Here is a 19,841-nt window from a genome sequence, read left to right as displayed (position 1 = left end):
AAAGGGCCTTTAAGATGGTGATTAAGTTAAAGATGAGTGTTAGAATGGATTAGGGCACCCTGGCTGGTGTCCTTATAAGAAGGGGGATTACGACAGAGAGAGAGAGACAGGCCTGAGAGCAGAGTGAAGGCTGTGAGAAGAGAAGACAGCCCTCTGTATGCAAAGGAGAGCGGCCTCAGGAGAAATGAAACTTCCCAACACCTTGATCTTGGACTTCCAGCCTCTAGACCTGCAGGAAAATGAACTTGGGTTGTTTAAGGCACTCGGCCTGTGGCTTTTCGTTATGGCAGCTCTAAGCAAACTCAGGCAGTCTGAAAGGAAAAAGTCTGACCCAAGGAGAGGATTCTAAACCAAGCAAAATGGTGAAAGGGAAGCACATAGATTCTCTTTCTGTCTTCATGAGATGACGACAGATCTGGATAAAACTGAGTGAAGACAACAGACAGGCTTGTTTCAAGAAAAATCACATACTATCCAACCTTTAATATTCTGATTACAGCAGAAGTCAAGTATCTTTTAAAAGTGGTAAATTGCTCTTTTTTATTAACAAATACACAAAAGGTCTCAAGATAATTTGGAAGTGTAAAACTATAAAAAGCCCTTTAACATCCACTCTGAAGGCTACATCTTGACATAGTCCTTTCCAACTCCCTCAAAACTGCTAATGGATTAGGCTTAAGTGGCGAAACCAAAAGTAAATGCCTATTTGAAAACATGTTTCTCTCATATGGAGAAAAATCAAGGAGCGGGGGGGAAATAGCAGAAACAGAGATGGGAAAGCACAAAAGAATACACCTTACTCAGCCTGACGGAAAGCAGGAGGCGACTGGGCACCATACCCATTTCTTTAAAACAGAAGTCAAAGAATTTTATGGAAAGTGCGGCTCATATCCGGGCTGGGCCAGCGGGATCCCAGTGAGGAGCCCAGCGCCAGGACAAGTGTATCGTGTGCCCCACGGCTGCCCAGCACTGTCCATTAGAACCTCCCGAATTGCTCGATAAATCTGTTCCCTCCACCAAGGCAGCTGTGAACCACATGTGACTAAGAAGCACTTGAAATCTGGCTGGTATGACGGAGAGACTGGATTTTAAATTTTTACTGAACTTAAATTAATTTAAACTTAAACAGTCACAGGGGGCTCGTGACTATCGCGCGGAGCAGGCAGAGAACCTGGAGATGCTCCCTTGATCGCTCTCAGAGGGTCAAGAAACCCCAGAACCAGGAGGCTCTGGACCCCGCCTACTCTGATGTGGGTGGTCAGAAAACTTCCCACTGCTAGTCAGTGTTTGGGGGAAAAAAAAAATCATGCAGGACTATAATTCTCCTAATTGGGTCACAGTTTGAAGGGGGTTCCTTAACATCTGTGACTCTGAGAAGAAGGCTTTGAGCTATTTCTGTGAGCAGAGAGACCAATGCATGCTCCACTTTCCTCCCTGGCCCCCTACCAAGGTCAGGAGCAAGTTTATTAATATAGAGTGTAAGTGGCCCAAGAAACGGATTCTTCGGGCATTTCTGAAAGCATAACAAGTTCAACTCAATTGTTTCTCTTGAAAGAGTACATTTGAGCAGCACGGGATGGTGTGAAGGGAAGAGGCTGGAACGAAGACGTGCCCATGAGATGGGGGACAGTAGGTGATGAGCACCACAGCCATCCCCAACCCACCCAGGTACACACTCCAACCCCAACCCGCTGGCTGGCTCCCATGCTCGCCTGAGGGACATGTTTCCCTCGTTCAAGCTCCTTGGACCCCCCTTTCAGAGGGGACCCCCCACAAAGGTTTCCCTGACATAACACCTGGTGGGACATGACATTTTCTGTCTCCCGAGGGGATCCCTGTGTTTCTGAGCTCTCTGGCATGCTCACAGCCCTAAACAGGAGACTCCTAATGCTCACCCTCAATGCCCACCAAAAGGACTCATGGTCTCTCATTTTTACGTTCATCTACATTTTGCTGGGCCACTTGGTATCACCCTCTCTGGAAGGGAGCAGCTGCAGTGTTAGCACCTCTCAGAGTGGGCAGTGTAGGGTGGCCGTGAGGGAACCCACCACTACCTACTGAGGGGACAGCATGCAAGACAGCTCGAGTCCCCAAATGAGGACTTAAGTCCCCAAATAAGGACCCCAAACAAGGGCTAACCAGGCAGGCAATGTATAGTCAGACATACAGCCCAGTATACGATATAGGGGAACATATACTCCAGTGCCAGACACTGAAATAAAACCCCAAACCCTGACAGCTTCGAACCTCCCATAAAAATAAAGCAGCTGCTAAATGGTGGATACAGAATACAAATGGGCAAATGAATGATCATCACTGTAATTCAGGCTACTGCAGCCAGATCTCAGATCATTTCTAAAAGGTGGGATGTCTTGGCGCATATGCTTATCTCTTCTGAAGAAGACAGAGAGGAAACAAGCTCAGTGGGAATTTTCATTGGAAGGACTGAAGTTGAAGCTGAAGCTCCAATACTTTGGCCACTGGATGCAAAGAGCTGACTCGTTAGAAAAGACCCTGATGCTGGGAAAGACTGAGGGCAGGAGGATAAGGGGACAACAGAGGATGAGATGGTTGGATGGCATCACCGACTCAATGGACATGGGTTTGAGCAAACTTAGGGAGATGATGAAGGAGGGGGAAGACTGGCATGCTGCAGTCCATGGGGCTGCAAGGAGTGGGACACATCTTAGTGACTGAACAACAATGACTCCAGTCAAAAAAGCTCCTGGATAATGGCTCTCCGAGGTCTTGCCTGGTATCCGTGTAATTGCCCTGACTCTGGCTTCAGGACATTCCTAACTTAGAAGCAACAGCCTCTCCAAGATGCTTCTTCATAACAGACTCTGACATTGCGGGGAAGGCGGTGCTATCACTACAAAGCCGTCTTGTATGAAGAGGTGGACCCTTAGCTTCCACACTGGTCGGGGGCAGGGGTGGGTGTGTGGGGATGAGTGTGGTGTGTGTGCACTTCATCTATGCGAGCATATGCATGCACACGTGTGTGCACACACACGTGTGACAGGAGGAGCAGACACACTAGCGTATACTTAGAGGAAGGACTAAGACAAGGAATATGTAATCAGAAGCCATCACAATTACAAATGTAAATGAACAGGCAATTGGCGCTGACCTTTGTAGATTGTTAGAGGACTAATTAAGGCAAATCAGGAACTCTGTTCCAACAAAAAAACAAGACTGTAGACAGCCTAAGAAGTACTCCTGTCCTCTTCATGTGGATGCAAAATGCAAGCGAATCAGACGGTAATCAAACTACATGTGCTTTACACTGACAAAAGGAAAACTGTCTCCATGAACAAAAGACAAGTAAGATTCACCCCTTGGTATCCTGTGAGTAATTTTGCTAATATCTCTGTCAAAGAGCTTGTCCACTATTTGAGCTCTTGCCATGTGCCTGGCACTCTATTAGATTCCATATAAACAGATCCCACCCATGAAGCAGTCAGAAATGCCAATTACAAATTTTGCTTTGAATGGCTATTTTAAAAGCTTTAGGGGAAAAAAAAAAGAATCAAAGTATACAGTATTTGGCAAACTCCATTTTTCATTCAACAATATTATATTCTCTTTTCATGTCAATATATAACGAAGTCTCTTTAGCCTTGCATTGAAAAGCAGTTTTCTAAAAAAGCACCCTGAAATTCATAATTCTCACCCCACTAGTCCCTTATCAGGAAATGGATTTAAAACAGATAAAGTCATGCTTTCTCTATTCTTCCATAAGTGCTCAAATTTTCAGTCACCCCAATTTGTTTTGATGCCCTTAACACATTTAACTTTTCTGGTCAGCATTACTTTATCCCTATGCTTCCCCAAGCCTCATGGACAAGACATATAGTCAAAAGGAAAAAGGAAAGAGAAAAAACTGCTGGTTTTACGAAAATAATACTTTAGAACTGCAGAACTGGTCACAATATATTTTAATGTTATAAGAAAAATTACACTGAAATTGCATATAATTTAGCTATTTACCAAAAAAAAAAAAAGCACTTAATATTCAGAGGGCAGCTTTATGCCAGTTTTAAAAGATCAAAACAAAAACAAATGACGAACTAGAAAACAGTGCATTTTATTATTCTCTTAAACTGTACAAGTTAAGTAGAACTCCCCGGAACTTGCTTCAAAAAACTCATCCATCAAGTGAAGCCGGTGAGTGTTTGAGTAAAGGCTGTCGTCTAAACTACATCGTCACTTGGCCGGCTCCCTGACCCCAGGAATTCACTACCTTGAGCGCCAAAGACGTGTCAGTGAAGGAGGCTGCCGTCTTCTGCTCCAGGCAAAATACTCCCCTAAATTCTGAATGAGCGCGCCATCCGTAAGCTGAGCCATCATCCGGTTGCCCTGAACACCTGTGCCGGCGTCTAGACCAACGTATCCACACCAAGAGCTGAGAGACGGCCTTAGCCGTGCCCCCAACTCAAAGTCTTGCCCAGAGTAGGTGCTCCATGCAGAGTCAGATCATTACTTCTGTGCAATGTTTGGAGGGCTATGTCCCCGTGTGAGAAGTAGTTAAGGGGAGGGTAAGAGAAACAGAAGGAGGAAAACAGAGGAAGGCTGAGGGCACAAACACAAAGTGCCTCTTGTCTTCTGGAAGCCCAGGGCACTGATAGAGTGAAATTAACTACAGTTTCACCAGGGAGCCAGAAATGCCTTTTTAATAAGCAAACAGGGAAGCTGATCCTACACATGATCCACCTACGGGTGCTTTCCATCTTCCAAGGGCTTCTGGTCAACTAAGCGGAAGCAAAGAGCCGAAGCCAACCACTGGGAGATGTAACCCAGGTGTCGCCGCAGTAAAGAGCTTTGTCTACCTTTATCTGTGTGCATGTGGGAAGGGGTGGGAATGAAACAGGAAGGCCAAATCCCAACACAGTCAAGAGAATACTTGGTCCTGCAGAAAACACACTCAAGCCAAAATCAAAAGACCAGGTCACACACAAAAAATGTTGGGAAGGCACAAATCTCGGTAGTTTGGTTACCTTCTTTTCTGTGAGATGTACATTTCCAAGACATTCTTTTTTAAATGGGAAGGCTGTGTGTGTGTGTCTGTGTGTGTCTGTGTTTCTAGCACAGAGGTGAGGGTGGCAAGCATAACCACAAAGACCATTGCACTTGTTAAAAAAAAAAAAACCAATATACTATATGACTCACTGATGTAAGTAAGGGTGACGCTTGACCACAAGCAGGACTGTGTCCAGGAGGGTGCACTAGGTATTAGCATGTGGTCAACAACCAAGACTCAGCCCTTCGGTGGAGCAGGGCAGGACCTCGATGCTTCAAGGCTGGTCATGAGGGGCTTAGGGAGCCAGTGGTGGGTGTGACTCTCGGCCACTGCCACAAAGTTCTGAAGGCAGAGGAGACCTTCGCAATTTCTCCTTCTCTGCACTTCCACGTGGGTTGGCGGACCACCTGGTGAACCTGACTGACTGGAAGACATGTGGGACTAAGCTAACAAGTAAGGTTTGAATAAGTGGTATTTCTGTCACCCCCAGGGAAGAAATCATGGGAGAGTCCACTCCATCAGCCTTGGCAAGAGAAGCCCTGCCACTGCAGAAGGTGACAGGAGGCTGAGCTCTGAGGCCCTGGGCTCAGGGAAGGCAAGGACGTTATTTCCGGTGGCTTTTGTGTAAATCTCTCTGGTGTGTGGACAAGACAGGAGCAAAGGAAAGGAGAGAGAACACCATCTTTTAACCAGGTGATGACGGAATGCCAGGAATGAAAACCCTAGACAGAACCACTGTTTATACGTGGCTGAGAGTCAGAACGCAGGGCTACCGATGGGTGCCTAAAGACGCCCTGAGGCCTCCTCACAGCACATGGACGACCTTGCCCGCTGAGGATCAGTGCCCCAACCTTTATGTTTCAGAGGAGAGAAGTGGGAATTACAGGCACACCTCACAGATGTTGTGATAAATCAAGTATGGCAACAAAGTAAGTCACGTAATTTTGTGGTTTCCCAGTGCATATAAAAGTTGTATTTATACTATATGGTAGTCTATTAAGATCAGGGGAAAAAAATAAAGTATCTTAAATATATTAATAAAAACAAATAAAAAACTAATATCTTGATTAAAAATTCAGTGCTTAAAAAATGTTGATCATCATCTTAGCCTTCAAGGCGTCGAAATATTTTTTGCTGGTGGAGGGCTTGAAATACTGTGAGAATTACCAAGACGTGACAGAGATGCAAAGAGAGCAAATGCTGATGGAAAAATGATACCCACAGACTTGCTCGAAGCGGGGCAGCCACGAACCTTCCATCTATAAAAGGATGATGCAGTGTCTCTGAGCGTGGCGGAGCAAGGGACACCTGTTTTATGAAGTCTGTGTTTACAAAACCAGAAGATGATGACTTTCAGTGCCTTAATTCTACCAGGCCCATGTGGCCCTTCTCTTGAAGACATTCTTCCAAGAAGTTTATAAGAGTCCATTCCCGGTGCGAGGGAGGAGGATATGCTTTAAGATGAGTTTTCTTGAAGGAGTTTCTAAAACAGAACCGAGTTACTGTTCATGTTAATACGAACATTACCTAGTAACTTATGCCTTTGTCATTACTCAAGAGTATACACTGAGCTACAGCATATGGGTGGAGGGGCGGTGCAGGGTGGGGAGGGAGGTGGGTGGAGAGTGAAAACATGACTCCAGGCCGAAGACAATACAAAAGGATTCTGAAATACAGAAAGGAAGTCTATCATCTAGATGAAAGTTGCTCATACACTTCGGAGAGGGAAAAGAAAAAAAACACTAATACGCATTAAATGAGAGAAACCCAGAAGGCAATGGTGTAAGGACGCAATTCCACAGCGACTGCATAAATAGAAGTATTACATTATAAAACAGGGAACTGTTTGTTCCAGCTCATAGACCCCGGGTGAAATGGCAGCTGTACACTATTTAGTTTGGGGCACCTCATTAATAAAAAGGGAATTCTGAGCAGAGTGAAAGAAAGAATTGAGGGGGCAAAAGGGACCAGCTTTTAGTGGAAGATTAAAACAATGACGTATGCAAAGCTGGTTAAAAAAAAATTAAACCCTGAAATAAATAGGTCTGAGTATATTGGTAGAGGAAGAAGAACCCCATGAAATGACATAGCAGAATAAAGACAGTAGCGGAACAGATGGGCCAAAATGCGCTCGTGGGGAGCAGGGACCCCCACAGCCGGATGGCACAATGGTCCCAGTCTTGGGGCCCTGGCGTGTCTGTGGGTGCTGGGCCCCATCCCAGGGCAGAACCAGGGGGTTGGACATGAAACACAAGCCCCAGAGGTGGAGAATGAACTTTAAACAAAACAGGCATCCATGATACACGCGGGAAGGCACAGTCCATCTTGCAGTGACCTGGGGGTGACAAAAATCACCCTGATCCCCACGCAGGACTTTCCCAAAGCAACAATTCATACTGACTGCTAGGAGGACTGGCCCCTCCTCTGTGATTATTCTACTCAAGCAGAGAGGAAGCATTCTCGAATTCTGGTATATCCCATCGTTGAGGAATCTAGCTCCAGCTATACAGAAAAAGGGGGAAGAGAGGCAGCTGGGTGATGGACACAGAAGCTGTGGGCAGAGAGGTCCGTGGGGGCTCTGGAGCGATGCCTCCAGTAGGGAACGAAGCTAACAGATAAAGTGATGTAGCAGAGCCTTCAGAGCGGAGAAAACGTCTACTCTGGCAGAGGGTTAGCCATGAATTAATCATAGGTACCTAGAAAACCAGAGAAAACAAAAAGTTGTACAAGAAGGTAAATGAAATTATAAAACTCCACATGGCTCAGCTGTGATTAATATTTATAGAGTCAGAATAATGAAAATACTGAATATTAATATGCCCCCAAATTATTATTTAATCATAATGGAAGACAGATCAGAGGGGAAGACAGAATGTATTGAGGGGCTGGGGTGTGTGGGTACCGAGTCTGTGTGCAAGAGGGTGTGTACGGAGTGGGGGTGGGGTGGGAATGTGAGTTTGTGGATGGGGTGTGTGTGAGTAGGTTTCAGTGTGTGGGCTTGCAGAACGGCATACTAGTAAAATCCTCATCTTCCAGTGTAGAAAGCCAATAGGTAATGTCTAACACTTAGCCAAAAAAAAAAAAATTTCAAGCAACAATAGTAGAGGCATGTTAAGAAACATGGCAAAAGGAACAATTAAACTTGAAAGCCAGTTCTCTGGGGAATGGCACTGGGGAGGGCCATGCCATTTTTCACAGTAAGGTTTATATAACTTTTTGCCTTTAAAAACTGTAAAAACATGCAATCTGATAACATTAGGATTAAAACCCCACACATCCATGACAGCTCAATGGCTGACAGGGTGCTGCAGGCAACGGAGAGACCGCCCGAGTCTGCAGCCTGGCCAGGTCGTATGGCAACACGCCATCAGAATGAGCAAAGGGGTTTGTCTGCGGGAGAAGTCGTGAACCGGGGCCTGTGAGGTGGCCCCAGTGAAAAACCCAGGGAGCTGCCCAAAGGGCATGTGCCAACAGCAGGAGAGCAAAGTTTTAAGAGGCTGGGAGCCAAGGGCCAGGCCTAGTGCCTGGCGATGCTGGCCTGTGGGGCAGACCGAGGACCACGAGCCTGGGAGGGGTGTGAAGGACAGTCTGGAGCCACCAAAGAACAAGACAGAAACACGGCCAGGGAAGGGCACTTCCAGAAGGCACTGGGCAGCAATCTCAAAGACCAAGAAAGAAGCCCAGCACGTAGCCACTGGGCTGGGTGCATCCAGGGTCAAAGGTTCCTTGTCAAGCACGGTTTGATGACGAGAGGAAACAGGCTCTGATAGGCTGACGTGTGAACTAGAGATGGACCAACACAGAATGTTCTTTCAAGAATCTGAAGATTCTGTTGTAGACAGACAATGGGGCCCAGGATTAAGGGAGAGCTTTTGCTGTATGGTTTTTAAAAAGACAGGCGACTGTCCTATGCTCCCAAGTGGAGAGAAAGGGAGTAGGAGGCTGGAAAAAGTAAGAGAGAGGGGACAGTCTACTGTATGAGGTTCCCATGGGAGTAAGTCACATGGGGAAGACAGGAGAAAGGACTGCAGGCTAGAGGACAGGTGGGAAGCAGACACGGGGCAAGGGCTACACCAAGGTCCCCATGCTCTCTGTGAAGGAAGGGGCAGTTCTGAGCCAGGAATAGCCGGGGCACTCGGATATAGTCACGATGTTTTTAACAAGCACTAGCTGCTTCGATCATCTCTGAAGTTCATTCTTACAGACCAGACTCGAGGCCACAAACTGCCCAATCTCAATTCTGAGCAAGACATACTTTAGCATTTTCTTTATGTCGATCTGAACCCAAAGACGGGATCTAGAATGCACGCTGGACACACCTGGGAAGAGGGGACGACACACGGTCTGTTGGCTTGCTCACTGGGCAGGGGCTCGTGATGTGCAAAGAAAAGCGGTGCTAAGTTCCTCTAAAAACACTTAAAAGTAGGAGGAAAGTGACAGTCCCGGCGCGTCCCCCACGCCCAGCGGTCACACTCACCGGGGTCGGTGGAGGGGCACCTGCGGATGGTGAAGATCTGCCCCAGGTCCTCGTCCTCCTCGGGGAGGCCCTTCTGCAGCCGCTGCAGCTTGCGCAGGCTCTCGCTGCGCTGGTGCTTCATGGAGCGCACGTGCTGGATGAGGTTGAGCTTGGCCTTGGTGGAGTAGCTGCACAGGACGCAGTGGTAGAAGCAGCTCTCGCCCTCCACGCCGCTCTCGTGCTGCTGCAGGTGCTGCGAGGGTGAGAGAGAGGGACGTGCCCTGGTCAGCCGCGCCGAGCCCAGCCCCGCCGGGAGCCCGCCCGCCTGCCCGCCCGCCCTGCCGGCCGCCCGACAACCCCTTTCCGGGGTGACTCGGTTTTCCCAGGGGGCCCTTCCCCCAGCAGCTTGATGAGGACAGGGAGCAAGGTGACTCTCGTTCCTCCCTCCCCCAGGGGTGTCAGAGTGCTGAAAATGCCAATGGATCCGACCCTCCCAGTGTAAAACTGGGCTTCCTGGCACGATAATCAGAGGTTCACTCTTTCTGCTTATCTCCAAAGTGTCTGCTCTATGTGGAACTGGGGTCGGCAAGCTATGGCCACAGGCCAAGCGCACCCTGCTGCCTGGTTCTATAAATAGGGTCTCAGTGGAACACAGCCACAAAATGTGTTGGTTTGTGCATCGTCGATGGATGCCTTCTGAACACCGGATGGAGTTCAACAGTTGCAACAGAGATTATGCGGCCTGTGAAGCCTAAAATCTCATTATCTGGCTCTTCATGGAAAAAGTGACGAGCGCCTGTTTTAGGGGATGGTCTACAGGGTGGTCACCTTACCTGCACAGAATCTTAGGTCAGTAACGAAGCACCAAAGTTGCTGTGTGGCTATTTCACAAGAAAGATGATTCAAGCTTTTGTATTTAGAACTAGTTTATTAGGAGAACCTGAAATTAGGTTTTCCCCTAAATTAGAAAGAAAAGAAAAATAAATTTGTCCAGACCAGTTCTCTCTCAACATCTCAAGGTCATTTGACTTAGTGCTCAGACGGTCAAAATTACACTCTGGGTTGTGTTTGTGTCGATACAGAACTTTGATTCCAGAACATGGAAGCCCAGGAGTCGGCAGGAAGCAGACACGACAGGGATAAAGTATGGTACACAAACCAATGGAGGCCATGGAGTTAGCAGAACCCAGACTTCTGCATCTTGAAGAAGACTTGTATCCAAGCACAATATTCACATCCTTTGGGGTCCCTGTGGGAACACATGGAAAGCTACGGACCCTTTCTATTAAGAATTAGAGAACTGACATGCTCCTGGTATAGAAAGGCCACCTCCTTCGTTTCAAATGACTCATTTTAGGGGAAGAGGAAATTTTTCTAGTGGGTACACATAAAGCAGGAAAAAAAAAAATCCCAAGAAGTTTTAAGTGGTTGACTCAAGGTAACACAGCTAGTTAATGGGAGAAAGAGAACTAGAACCTGGCAGCATCCGCCCCCAGTATCCTCCTGGAGGAGGAAATTGAGATCATGTATTTTATGGGCTCATGTTACCACCTGTCCTTCCTTCTTTCTCCTCGCCTTCACTCCCACCTCCAGTCCCCCGAGCCTGGCCCAAGGAACCACAATAAAACCTTGGGACTGCTCTGTGCTGCTCCTCTCCTTTCTGACCACACTTGTTCTATTTGACACCCATGCCTGGTAACCATCTCTGGTCCTGCTTGGACCTCTGTCCTGTCCTGATTATCTGTGAGACACTCAGGAAGCACAGAAGTCAATGCCCTGCACTCTGCTCAATACTAACAAGAGTGGCCCAGTTGTTCCTACTGGATGACACAGCTTTGAGGCTCATGTATTCACATGCACACATCCTATGTTCATGGAAAAAGTGTGAACATCCCAGAAGCAGGTCTGAACCTTACTGAAAGAGGAAATATGAATGCACCAACAGATGGCTGAAGAAGGGGAGGGGGCGCAGGCCCTCGTCAATGTAAACTGGCTACATGACATTTACTTTTGCTCTGGGGCCAACTTGCAGGTAACACAGTGAAGGGCTTCACAGGTATCAGCAGAGAACAATCCCTTCTTTCCCAGAAATGGGTGACTTAACACACTCAAGTGCAAAGCCTTGGAGCAAAACAATATGCCTTTCCCTGGCCCCGCCTCCAGTAAGAGCTGGCCTACAGCAATCACAACCAGAAAAGAGACTGAATAACAAGCAAGCTCAATGTTAACTGTCAGATTATAACCACCAAAAACACAAAGCTACTTTTCTTGAAATAAATTTGTGCTTTTTTTTTTTTTTTTTTTAATGGTTTCTCTTCAGTTTGCCCCCTCTGACATCTGCCAAGGATGGAAAGCTCCAAAGCTACATTTTTTGGAGGGTGGGACTCTGGGGAAAGAAACTGATGGGCTGGATGGAAAGGAAAACAAAATGAGCCTGCCCACACTGATTCTCCCCAAATTCTCCATAAGGACCCCCGAAAGCCAAAAATGGAACCCAGATATTCCTGGGAGAAAGCGTCAGGGTTGCCACTGAGGAACAGGGAAGTCGTACAGGAGCCAGGAATGGCCATCTTGGATCACCAAGACCCAGTGAATTACATTTATTAAAGTTTCAACAAAAACTGATGAATGAAGGGTAACCATGGACTCTAAAGTGGTAAGTCCTATCAAGGGACTCTGGTGGAAACCACGAAATCACAGAGAGGATCACTGAAGCCTTAACCCCGAACTCCCATTACCTTTCCATGAAACAGGATTTCCTGGCAGTAAGGCTCTGAATCTTAAACATGAAATTTTAATATGGATGTGAGGGTTCTTTTCCAAATGTCTGGGGTTTCCAGTCTCTGAGCCAGAAGAGAGGATAACACGGCCAGAAAGAGTTGAATGGGAGCTGAGATGTCAGATGTCTTTCATCCTCAGACTCAGGAGCTCTTGGGTGACAGGGCTGTATAAATGTTCAACTTTTTATAAAATAAACATCACACTGGGGACTCCTGCTGGAAAAGTAACTGATACAATGATGATGCCCCTAAACCACCGCACTTGACTCCTGGTAGTCACTGGTAACCTCTGCTGCACCAGGAATCCTTTTGGTCTGCTATGTGAGAACCATTTTGGAAAGAAAATGGGTTCCTGATACAAATGGTAGAGATAAGAATAAAAGCAAAAAATGCGGAAAACAGAGCCACGGCCTCGCCCTCTGAGCCCGGTATAGCGGACATTTCGGGTCCCCTCTCAGAGACTTGCACAGAAGCTTAATTCAAAATTCCTAGCTTGCTTATGCACTCCAAGTTCACTCTCCAAGACATACACATGGAAATCCAGAATAAACTACTTCTCCATTCCTAGGAAACACCTGCTCATAAAGGTTACACCCCAACCCAAACTTCCTCTCACAACTGGAGTCTCTGGGGGTCTACCTGTGCATGACCGCTCCTGTTCTTACCACACCTTATAAGATCCCACTTGGGCAGTTTTCAGGTTGTCCAACATGGAGCAAACGGGGCTCCAAAGCCAGCAACAGGGTCCTCACTTCTCCACACCATCTGGTCCCTTCCCAGGCCTTGGGTGGGTCCAGGTCCCCTCTCCCTCCCAAGATGCGCTGGCCCATCCCCGGAATTCCACCCTGGGAACCTGCCTAGTAAGAAGCAGCAGGAGCGGGTGGAACTGGAGAGACTGACTCCACAGGGCCAGCCTGTCACCCCGGAAATGCTTTCCCTGCGGGAAAGAGTAGATGTTTTCATCTGGAGAAGGAGGAAGAATGATTTGTTCCTGACCCAGCTAATTAGGATACCCTCAGTTGGGATCACAATGTATTTAATTAAATTCACTGTAATATATGAAGAATCCACCGGGGCACAAACCCCAGTGGAACACTCAGTGAAGGGGCTGCTTCCTCTCAGAGTTCCTGCTCCTCTCGGCAGGCAGGAAATTCTTCTCCCACACAGATACTGGACTCCCCCAAGCCTCTCCCCCTCCATCACAGAGCTTGCCCAGCCTCAGGTAGGAGGACCCAAGTCTTGTTTGGCTGTTTCCATTTATTTCTTTACTCTGTGCTCAAGATTCTGAACTCTATGCTCAAGATTTCTTTCTGTTCACCTCTAGAGGGTCAGTTGTGCAGTCTAAAAAAGAAAACAGGGGACTTTCCTGGTGGTTCCGCGGTTAAGAATCTGCCTTCCAAGGCAAGGGATATGCAGGTTCCTTCCATTGCTGGTTGAGGAACAAAGATCCTACATGCCACAGGGCAACTAATCCATGCACCACAACTGCTGAGCCTGTGAGCCTCAGCTAGAGAGCCTGCAGCATGCCCCAAACCACAGGGCCCGTGTGCCCTGGGGAGCAACCCACACACCGCAACGAGAGACCCCACACGCTGAAAGGAAGACCCCGCGTGCTGCAAGACCTGATGCAGCCATAAAAAACGAAAGGTTTTTTAAAAATAGAAAACAAAGAATAAGAAAGCAGAATAACTTCAACTGTAGTCAGTGTGCTGTAAGACAGGTGTACTACACGGGGGCCCAAAGCAGAGTGGTCCCTGAGCCCACTGTGCAGGGTCTGGTTCGATTCTAGACGTCAACAACACGTGAACGCACACACCATGTAAACACACACAGACACACACACACACTATGCCCTACCCAAGGGCCTGACCCTGCAAGTAACAAGGCAGTGATGGTGGTGAGTGGGCAGACCGGCCAAGGGATGTGAGGAGGGCAACCTTCTGGCGTGCATACCATCGTGAGAACACTTCCTCTGGTGGCACAGGAAGATCACTGATCACTCAAGAAAACCAATCAGTGAGTAATGAAGAAGCAGGACCAACAAATTAGTCAAGGAAGGGAGACTGACTCAGCCAAAGGAAGAGCAGAAACCAAGGTCCAGTCCAGCACTCTGTCCAGCCAGCCTCTCCTACAACCTTGAATCCTGAACCGCCGAGGGCTTCCCTGGTTTCCCCAGTCTTACGGTCTGGTTTTAAAGGTGCCTGCAAGGGTTTCCCTGGCAATCCAGTGGTTGGGACTTCGCCTTCTAATGCAGGGGGTGCCAGTTTCATCCTTGGTCAGGGAGCTAGGATCTCACATGCCTCATGGCCAAAAAACCAGAACATAAACAGCGGAAGCAATACTGTAACAAATTCAGTGCAGGCTTTGAAAAATGGAACACATCAAAAAAAAAAAAAAAAAAAAAAACTTTTAAAAAAAGTGCCTGCAAAACACTGGGTTATGTGAACTGCAAGTGTACAGTTGTTTCCATTGAAAGAGAGTTCTACATGTGGCAATAGGATTTACTTCCTGAAAGCACAAAGAAGTACAAGGACCCAGAAAAAGGAAATAAGTACCCGGTCTGACTCATAAATGGAAGCAGGGAAAGAACTCTGCAAACTCCAACTTCTCCAAATGACCACCGTGCAGCAGAAAACAGATGGTCCTCCTGGTGAGCGCATAGGAGCTGGACTGGCATGCGCTGGGTGAGCAGCACCTGTGCTGGAAATGAGCGAGGGGGGCTCCCTTGTGCCAACCAGGGACCCTGTCCTGTCCATCTGTCCAATCCTGTTGGAGCATTCATATTTTATCAATAAAATGCTGGGCTGGGTCTAGCTGGCAGGTGACACTCCCGTGCCCCTGACCTGGAGACGTCCAGGGTCTCCCATCTTTGCTTGTGGGTCTGGTTCCAGGGGAAGAACTTGGAAAAGACAAGACCTCAATACAGGAAAAGGCATCACGGATAATGAGCCTGGCACGTGAGGGCGGGTATGAAAAGGAAATGAATAATTAAAAAAGAAAGGAAAGGAGCCGGCTGGCATTATTTGTGGGATTTCACCCCATTAGTATGTTGGGCTCGTCCACCCTGGCCAGCGACTGAAAGTCAAAGAGATGAGAAGAGGGCTCTTGTTAGAAAATAATTCATCACGAAAATCAAAAAAGTGTGTTCCTGTTACTTGTTTCCCAGGAAAACTAACCAACTTCTGTCAGAGAACATCGATTTCTATAAATCTGGAGGGGCCCCGGCTCCCTCCTCCTCCCCAACAAGAGGAAACTTCTAACATCTGGTTCTTCATGCATGGAATGCAAAATATTGATCAGGTTTTGTCAAAGCCTCCCCTTTAAAGTAGAAATGGACAAAGTATACTCTGACACTCGCACACACACTCTCACAAATGAAAACACACAGGGTTCACGAAGGGAGCTTCCTCGGGGAATAATACCTGTTATGAGGAACACACAAACGCCCATCCGGCTCACCACATTCTCCCACGGATACATCGCAACCGCACCCTGAGGGCAGATCAAACAGTGAAGCTCCGTGATGGATAAGCTAAAGCGGCTCCCAGGGATCCACTCCTCCTGTGGCACACGGGCGACCCTGGCGGTGACCTACACCTAGGGGGACGGGCCCCCCAACCCACACGCGGAAGGCCTTGATGGAAGAGGCTTCTGTTCCATCAGACCTCTGGAGGGGAAAACCGTTAAGCAGAGCAAGCCAGGGGCTCGGGGCGAGGGCTGTAGAAGTCTCACCAACACCTCCGGTGAGACAGGACAGGAAGATGAGGGTCCGGAGTGAGCCCGCTAATTACCCACTAAGATGGAATAAGGAAGACGTGAGGGGGTTAATTCATCATCGTAACCCTGCTCGGCAGGTACTGCTGAGGAGGCACCTTCGCACACTTCATTTTCTCATTACAGCCCGAGGTGGGCGGTGTTTGGCGCCTGTCCTTGGAGAAACCCAAAGCTCCGAGAGGTCACGTGACTTCTCCCCCACCCATGAGTTCCCACAGAGTGTGGACAAAACAGGACTGGAACCCTGGGGCTGGAGGCCGGGTCCACGGTTGTCCAGCGATGCTGCGCTGACTGCAGAGGGCTGTCATGTGACCCAGGACGCCCCAGACCCAGGCATTCACCTTGAACGTCTAAGAAGAAACTGTTTTAGGTATAACGCAACCTGGAAGGGGGGTGGTTAATTTTTTAATCAGGGGCGGTGTTACCGTTCCAGATTTAATGCCGCGTTCTTAGGAAAGCTTCCGGAAGGTCAACCTAAATATATACGCATTTTCTGTTTCATGTTGGCTTTTCACCCACTCGCGCCCTGGACCTTGGCACATGTTAATTTAGTCCTATTTCACTGCAGGAGCCCAGCAGACAGCGTTAAGATATAAGCCCCGACCACAATTTACAAGAGAAAGTGAAAGGAAGTAAAAACGTTCCCTTAGATCAATCTCTGACCTATTTTCTGGTTTCTAGGCCAGACTCCTCACGCCCTGGAACAAGCTCTGACTGTTCACTCTCGGCATCCGAGTTCCAAGGCTGGAGTTCAGGCTTCCCAACCCTGGATCTCTTGGCTCGCAAGAATGACATCTCCTCATTCAAAAGTCTCAAGAAGATGAATGGTCCTTAGAGAGAAGCACAATAAATTCTAGAAGTAAAATAAGCATGAATCTGCAACCATCGAGAGGGTGTATCAGACTTGGCTTTGAATCTTTTCTAGAAAAAAAATCCAAATGTGGGCTTTTGTGGAATGCTGGTACTAACAGATTTCATTTTCCTCTATTGGGAAAACTCCAGAGAGGGGTGTGGCATAACCACACAGAGACCAAGCTTCTCAGGGTGTGCAGGCATCTTTTGTAAAGGAGGGGGCCCATCAGAGCACGGGGTCTCAGGCAAGATAAGAGCTAGTTTCCACACTGGTCAAATGAGCATGTACATAAGCTGGGAAGCCGAGGGAAATACATGGCATCAACCCGACCATTCTCCAGGAACGAGCCCAGGCTCCTTGAGTCCGAAGGTCACCCCTTCGTTAAGACAGGGCACAGGGAACAGTGACTTTCTTCATTCGTGAAGATACGCTTCCTCCCTGGAGCTACTCTTCAGCTCCCATGGGTTTAAGTCCCCACATGAAACAAAGGCCGCCGTATTCATGCTACTCAAGCTGGTCCCCAATCAACTCCATGTCACACTGCTGCCGAAACGGTGGTTTACGAAGCACTCTGGATTAAGGCAGGCCGGGGAAAACCCTCCCTCTGTGCTACTCTGGGCAAGATATACACATGGGTTGGGCCTCAGTTTCCTCATCTGCAACACAGGGACAATAACAGGACCCCCTCATAGTACCAGTGGGAGAGGTCAATGGGATAATTCATACAAAGGTGCTTAACACGGCACCTGCTGTATGGTTCACCTTCATAATTAATAAGATTATTATTATAACTATCATTACTTTCCAAGCTGGTTAGGCTTTTGGGATTAGGGACAGGAATGAATGTTACTGAATTTACCTATTTGACATTTCCCTCCTTATGCCCAGTCTGTCTGGCCCCCTTCCTGGAAGCTGCCACCCCACACCCCCAGTCCCAAAGAAGGGTTGCTTGTTGACAGTAAAGAAATTTCGATGTGCAGAAATTATGAAACAGAGGGCAAACTGCACATGCATGGGACTGACTTCTTCCTTACAAGAGGCACTTAATTCTCATTTTAAGTCATTTGCCCAAAGTCACACAGCTGGTGCGGCAAAGTCAGGACCCTCACCCCAGGCCCTTGCTCCAGAACCACATCTGTTTACTGGATCTGTCTGTCTGTCGGCGCCCAAATAGTGAAAAATCAGAAACCTTGTTCTTTAGCACATCTGCCAACACCCCAGGTGAGGACCAAGGAAGGAGAACTGAGCTGAAACAGACATATCCCTGGTTTCCCAAATCCGCGCTGAAGGATTTGCTTATTTGTATCTCCAATCCCATGACAGTCAACACAGCAGAAAGAAAAAAAAAAAAAGAAAAGAAATACTTGTCTGGTGGTCAAAACAGGTGCGTTACTTCATCTGTGAAACACAGATGTTTATACTTGCCCTGTCTTCCTCGGAGGCAATTTTGAAAACCACATGAGCAAACAAATGTGAAAAAGATTCAGAAGACGGGAAGGACTGCCCAAACATTTGGCACAGGCGTCATCTTTCTACCTTGGGCCTGGATGTTGCTTCCTCACACCTGGCTGGCAGGTACACACCATGGGCTCAGCAGTTAAAAATATAGCTACGTTCCAGCTCTGCGGTCCTCTGGTTTGAGTGTGCCTCAGAAGCACTTGGGGCGGGAGATGGGGTGTCCTGCCGCAGAGCGTTGGGGCCCACCCTGAGGGTTTCTAATTCACCAGGTCCGGGTTTGGGGTAGGGAGGGAGAACTCCTGACCGTCTCCCTGATGCTGGTGGTCTGGGATCACACTCTTGAGAACAGCTGCTTGGGACAGCGGCTGCCACGGAGGAGAGACCCAAGTCGGAACTGATGAAGGTATTTCCTTGCAAGAAGGAAAACTGCCCAGGCCTAAAATCTCCGCATCACCCGCCATTTCCCAAAGAGCATTTCAGATGCTAGCAAACTGCACTCGATAAATCACGCAGTGCCAGCACTCAAGAATTCACCTCTTTAATGAAAAAAGTCCACGGAAGCAGCTGCCTGCTACCGGCCCGCTCCAGATACTTCATAAAAGTCGGAATTGGCTCCATTCATCTTCCTCTCCCCTTTCACACCTGCAGTCTCAAATTTCCTGGGGCTGGGGCTGAAAGCGTGACTCTTGATGGCGAGGCATGAGGCATCACTTTTTCCTCGCGAGCTCGGCACCCCGCTGAGCACACCTGTCCAGATGTCTTGCTGGAACCCAGCCCGCCGGAGAGTTTCCACCAAATATGAGAAAAATAAAACGGTCTTTAAAATTCCTCCCGTGCTCTTGAACTTTCCAGCTGCTGCTGCTGGGAGTCTGAGTGTGATGCTCCAACCTGGAGGCACCTCTTGAGCTCCCAGCATCTGTTGACCAACACCCTCATCACCCTCGTTATGAGAGGGGTCAGGGCTGCCAGGGTGAGACGGGCAGGGGGCAGTGAGCACGCGCAGGGCTTTCTTCCTCATAAGTTGTGGGGGGGGGGCTTCATTTTTTATTTCATTTTTTTCCCCTCGAATCAGAAAATGGGAAAATGACTGCACGGAAGAGAAAAACTCCCTTGAAACAAATGCCTTTCATGTCGCTCCTTTTGGGTGCTAAGATGTTTCACCCTTTCTCCTTAAATTCTGTGGATCTTGTTGATGGCTGAGGAGAAAGTTACACTTGTGGGACGGGGACAAGGGGCTGAGAGAGTGGAAAGAGAGAAGTGCTTCTCTGAGGAAGCGGAGTCGAGAGACCAGGAGACGGCTGGCAAGAGGGGATGTAGTTTTGCGAAAGATGACATGGCGAGTTTCTCTGCCCTGCCTTTCGGTGCCCCCCATAAATAACCCAGACAAACACCCTGTGCTCTAGGTTTTGCTCTCCTTCCCCCGCTTTTTAAGTCTCATTAAAAGCCGATATTGTTCGACCTCAAGATGGAGAGCTCAGCATGGATTTTACTGAACGTTAA

General features: G+C 48.0%; 1 protein-coding gene across 2 annotated transcripts in view; it reads right to left on the bottom strand.

Moving 5' to 3' along the window:
- Positions 1-19,841, bottom strand: part of ZFHX3 (zinc finger homeobox 3) — a 249,272-nt gene that overhangs the window by 89,802 nt on the left and 139,629 nt on the right. For both annotated transcript variants that reach the window (XM_061138860.1, XM_061138859.1), the window contains exon 3: positions 9,498-9,729. In XM_061138860.1, the coding sequence (XP_060994843.1) occupies positions 9,498-9,729 (232 nt within the window). The remainder of the gene's footprint in view (positions 1-9,497; positions 9,730-19,841) is intronic.

The sequence above is a fragment of the Dama dama genome, chromosome 4 (genome assembly GCF_033118175.1).
Source record: "Dama dama isolate Ldn47 chromosome 4, ASM3311817v1, whole genome shotgun sequence".
NCBI classification, from domain to species: domain Eukaryota; kingdom Metazoa; phylum Chordata; class Mammalia; order Artiodactyla; family Cervidae; genus Dama; species Dama dama.
Note: the sequence above shows the minus strand (reverse complement) of the source record. Positions and strands in the feature narration are given on the sequence as shown.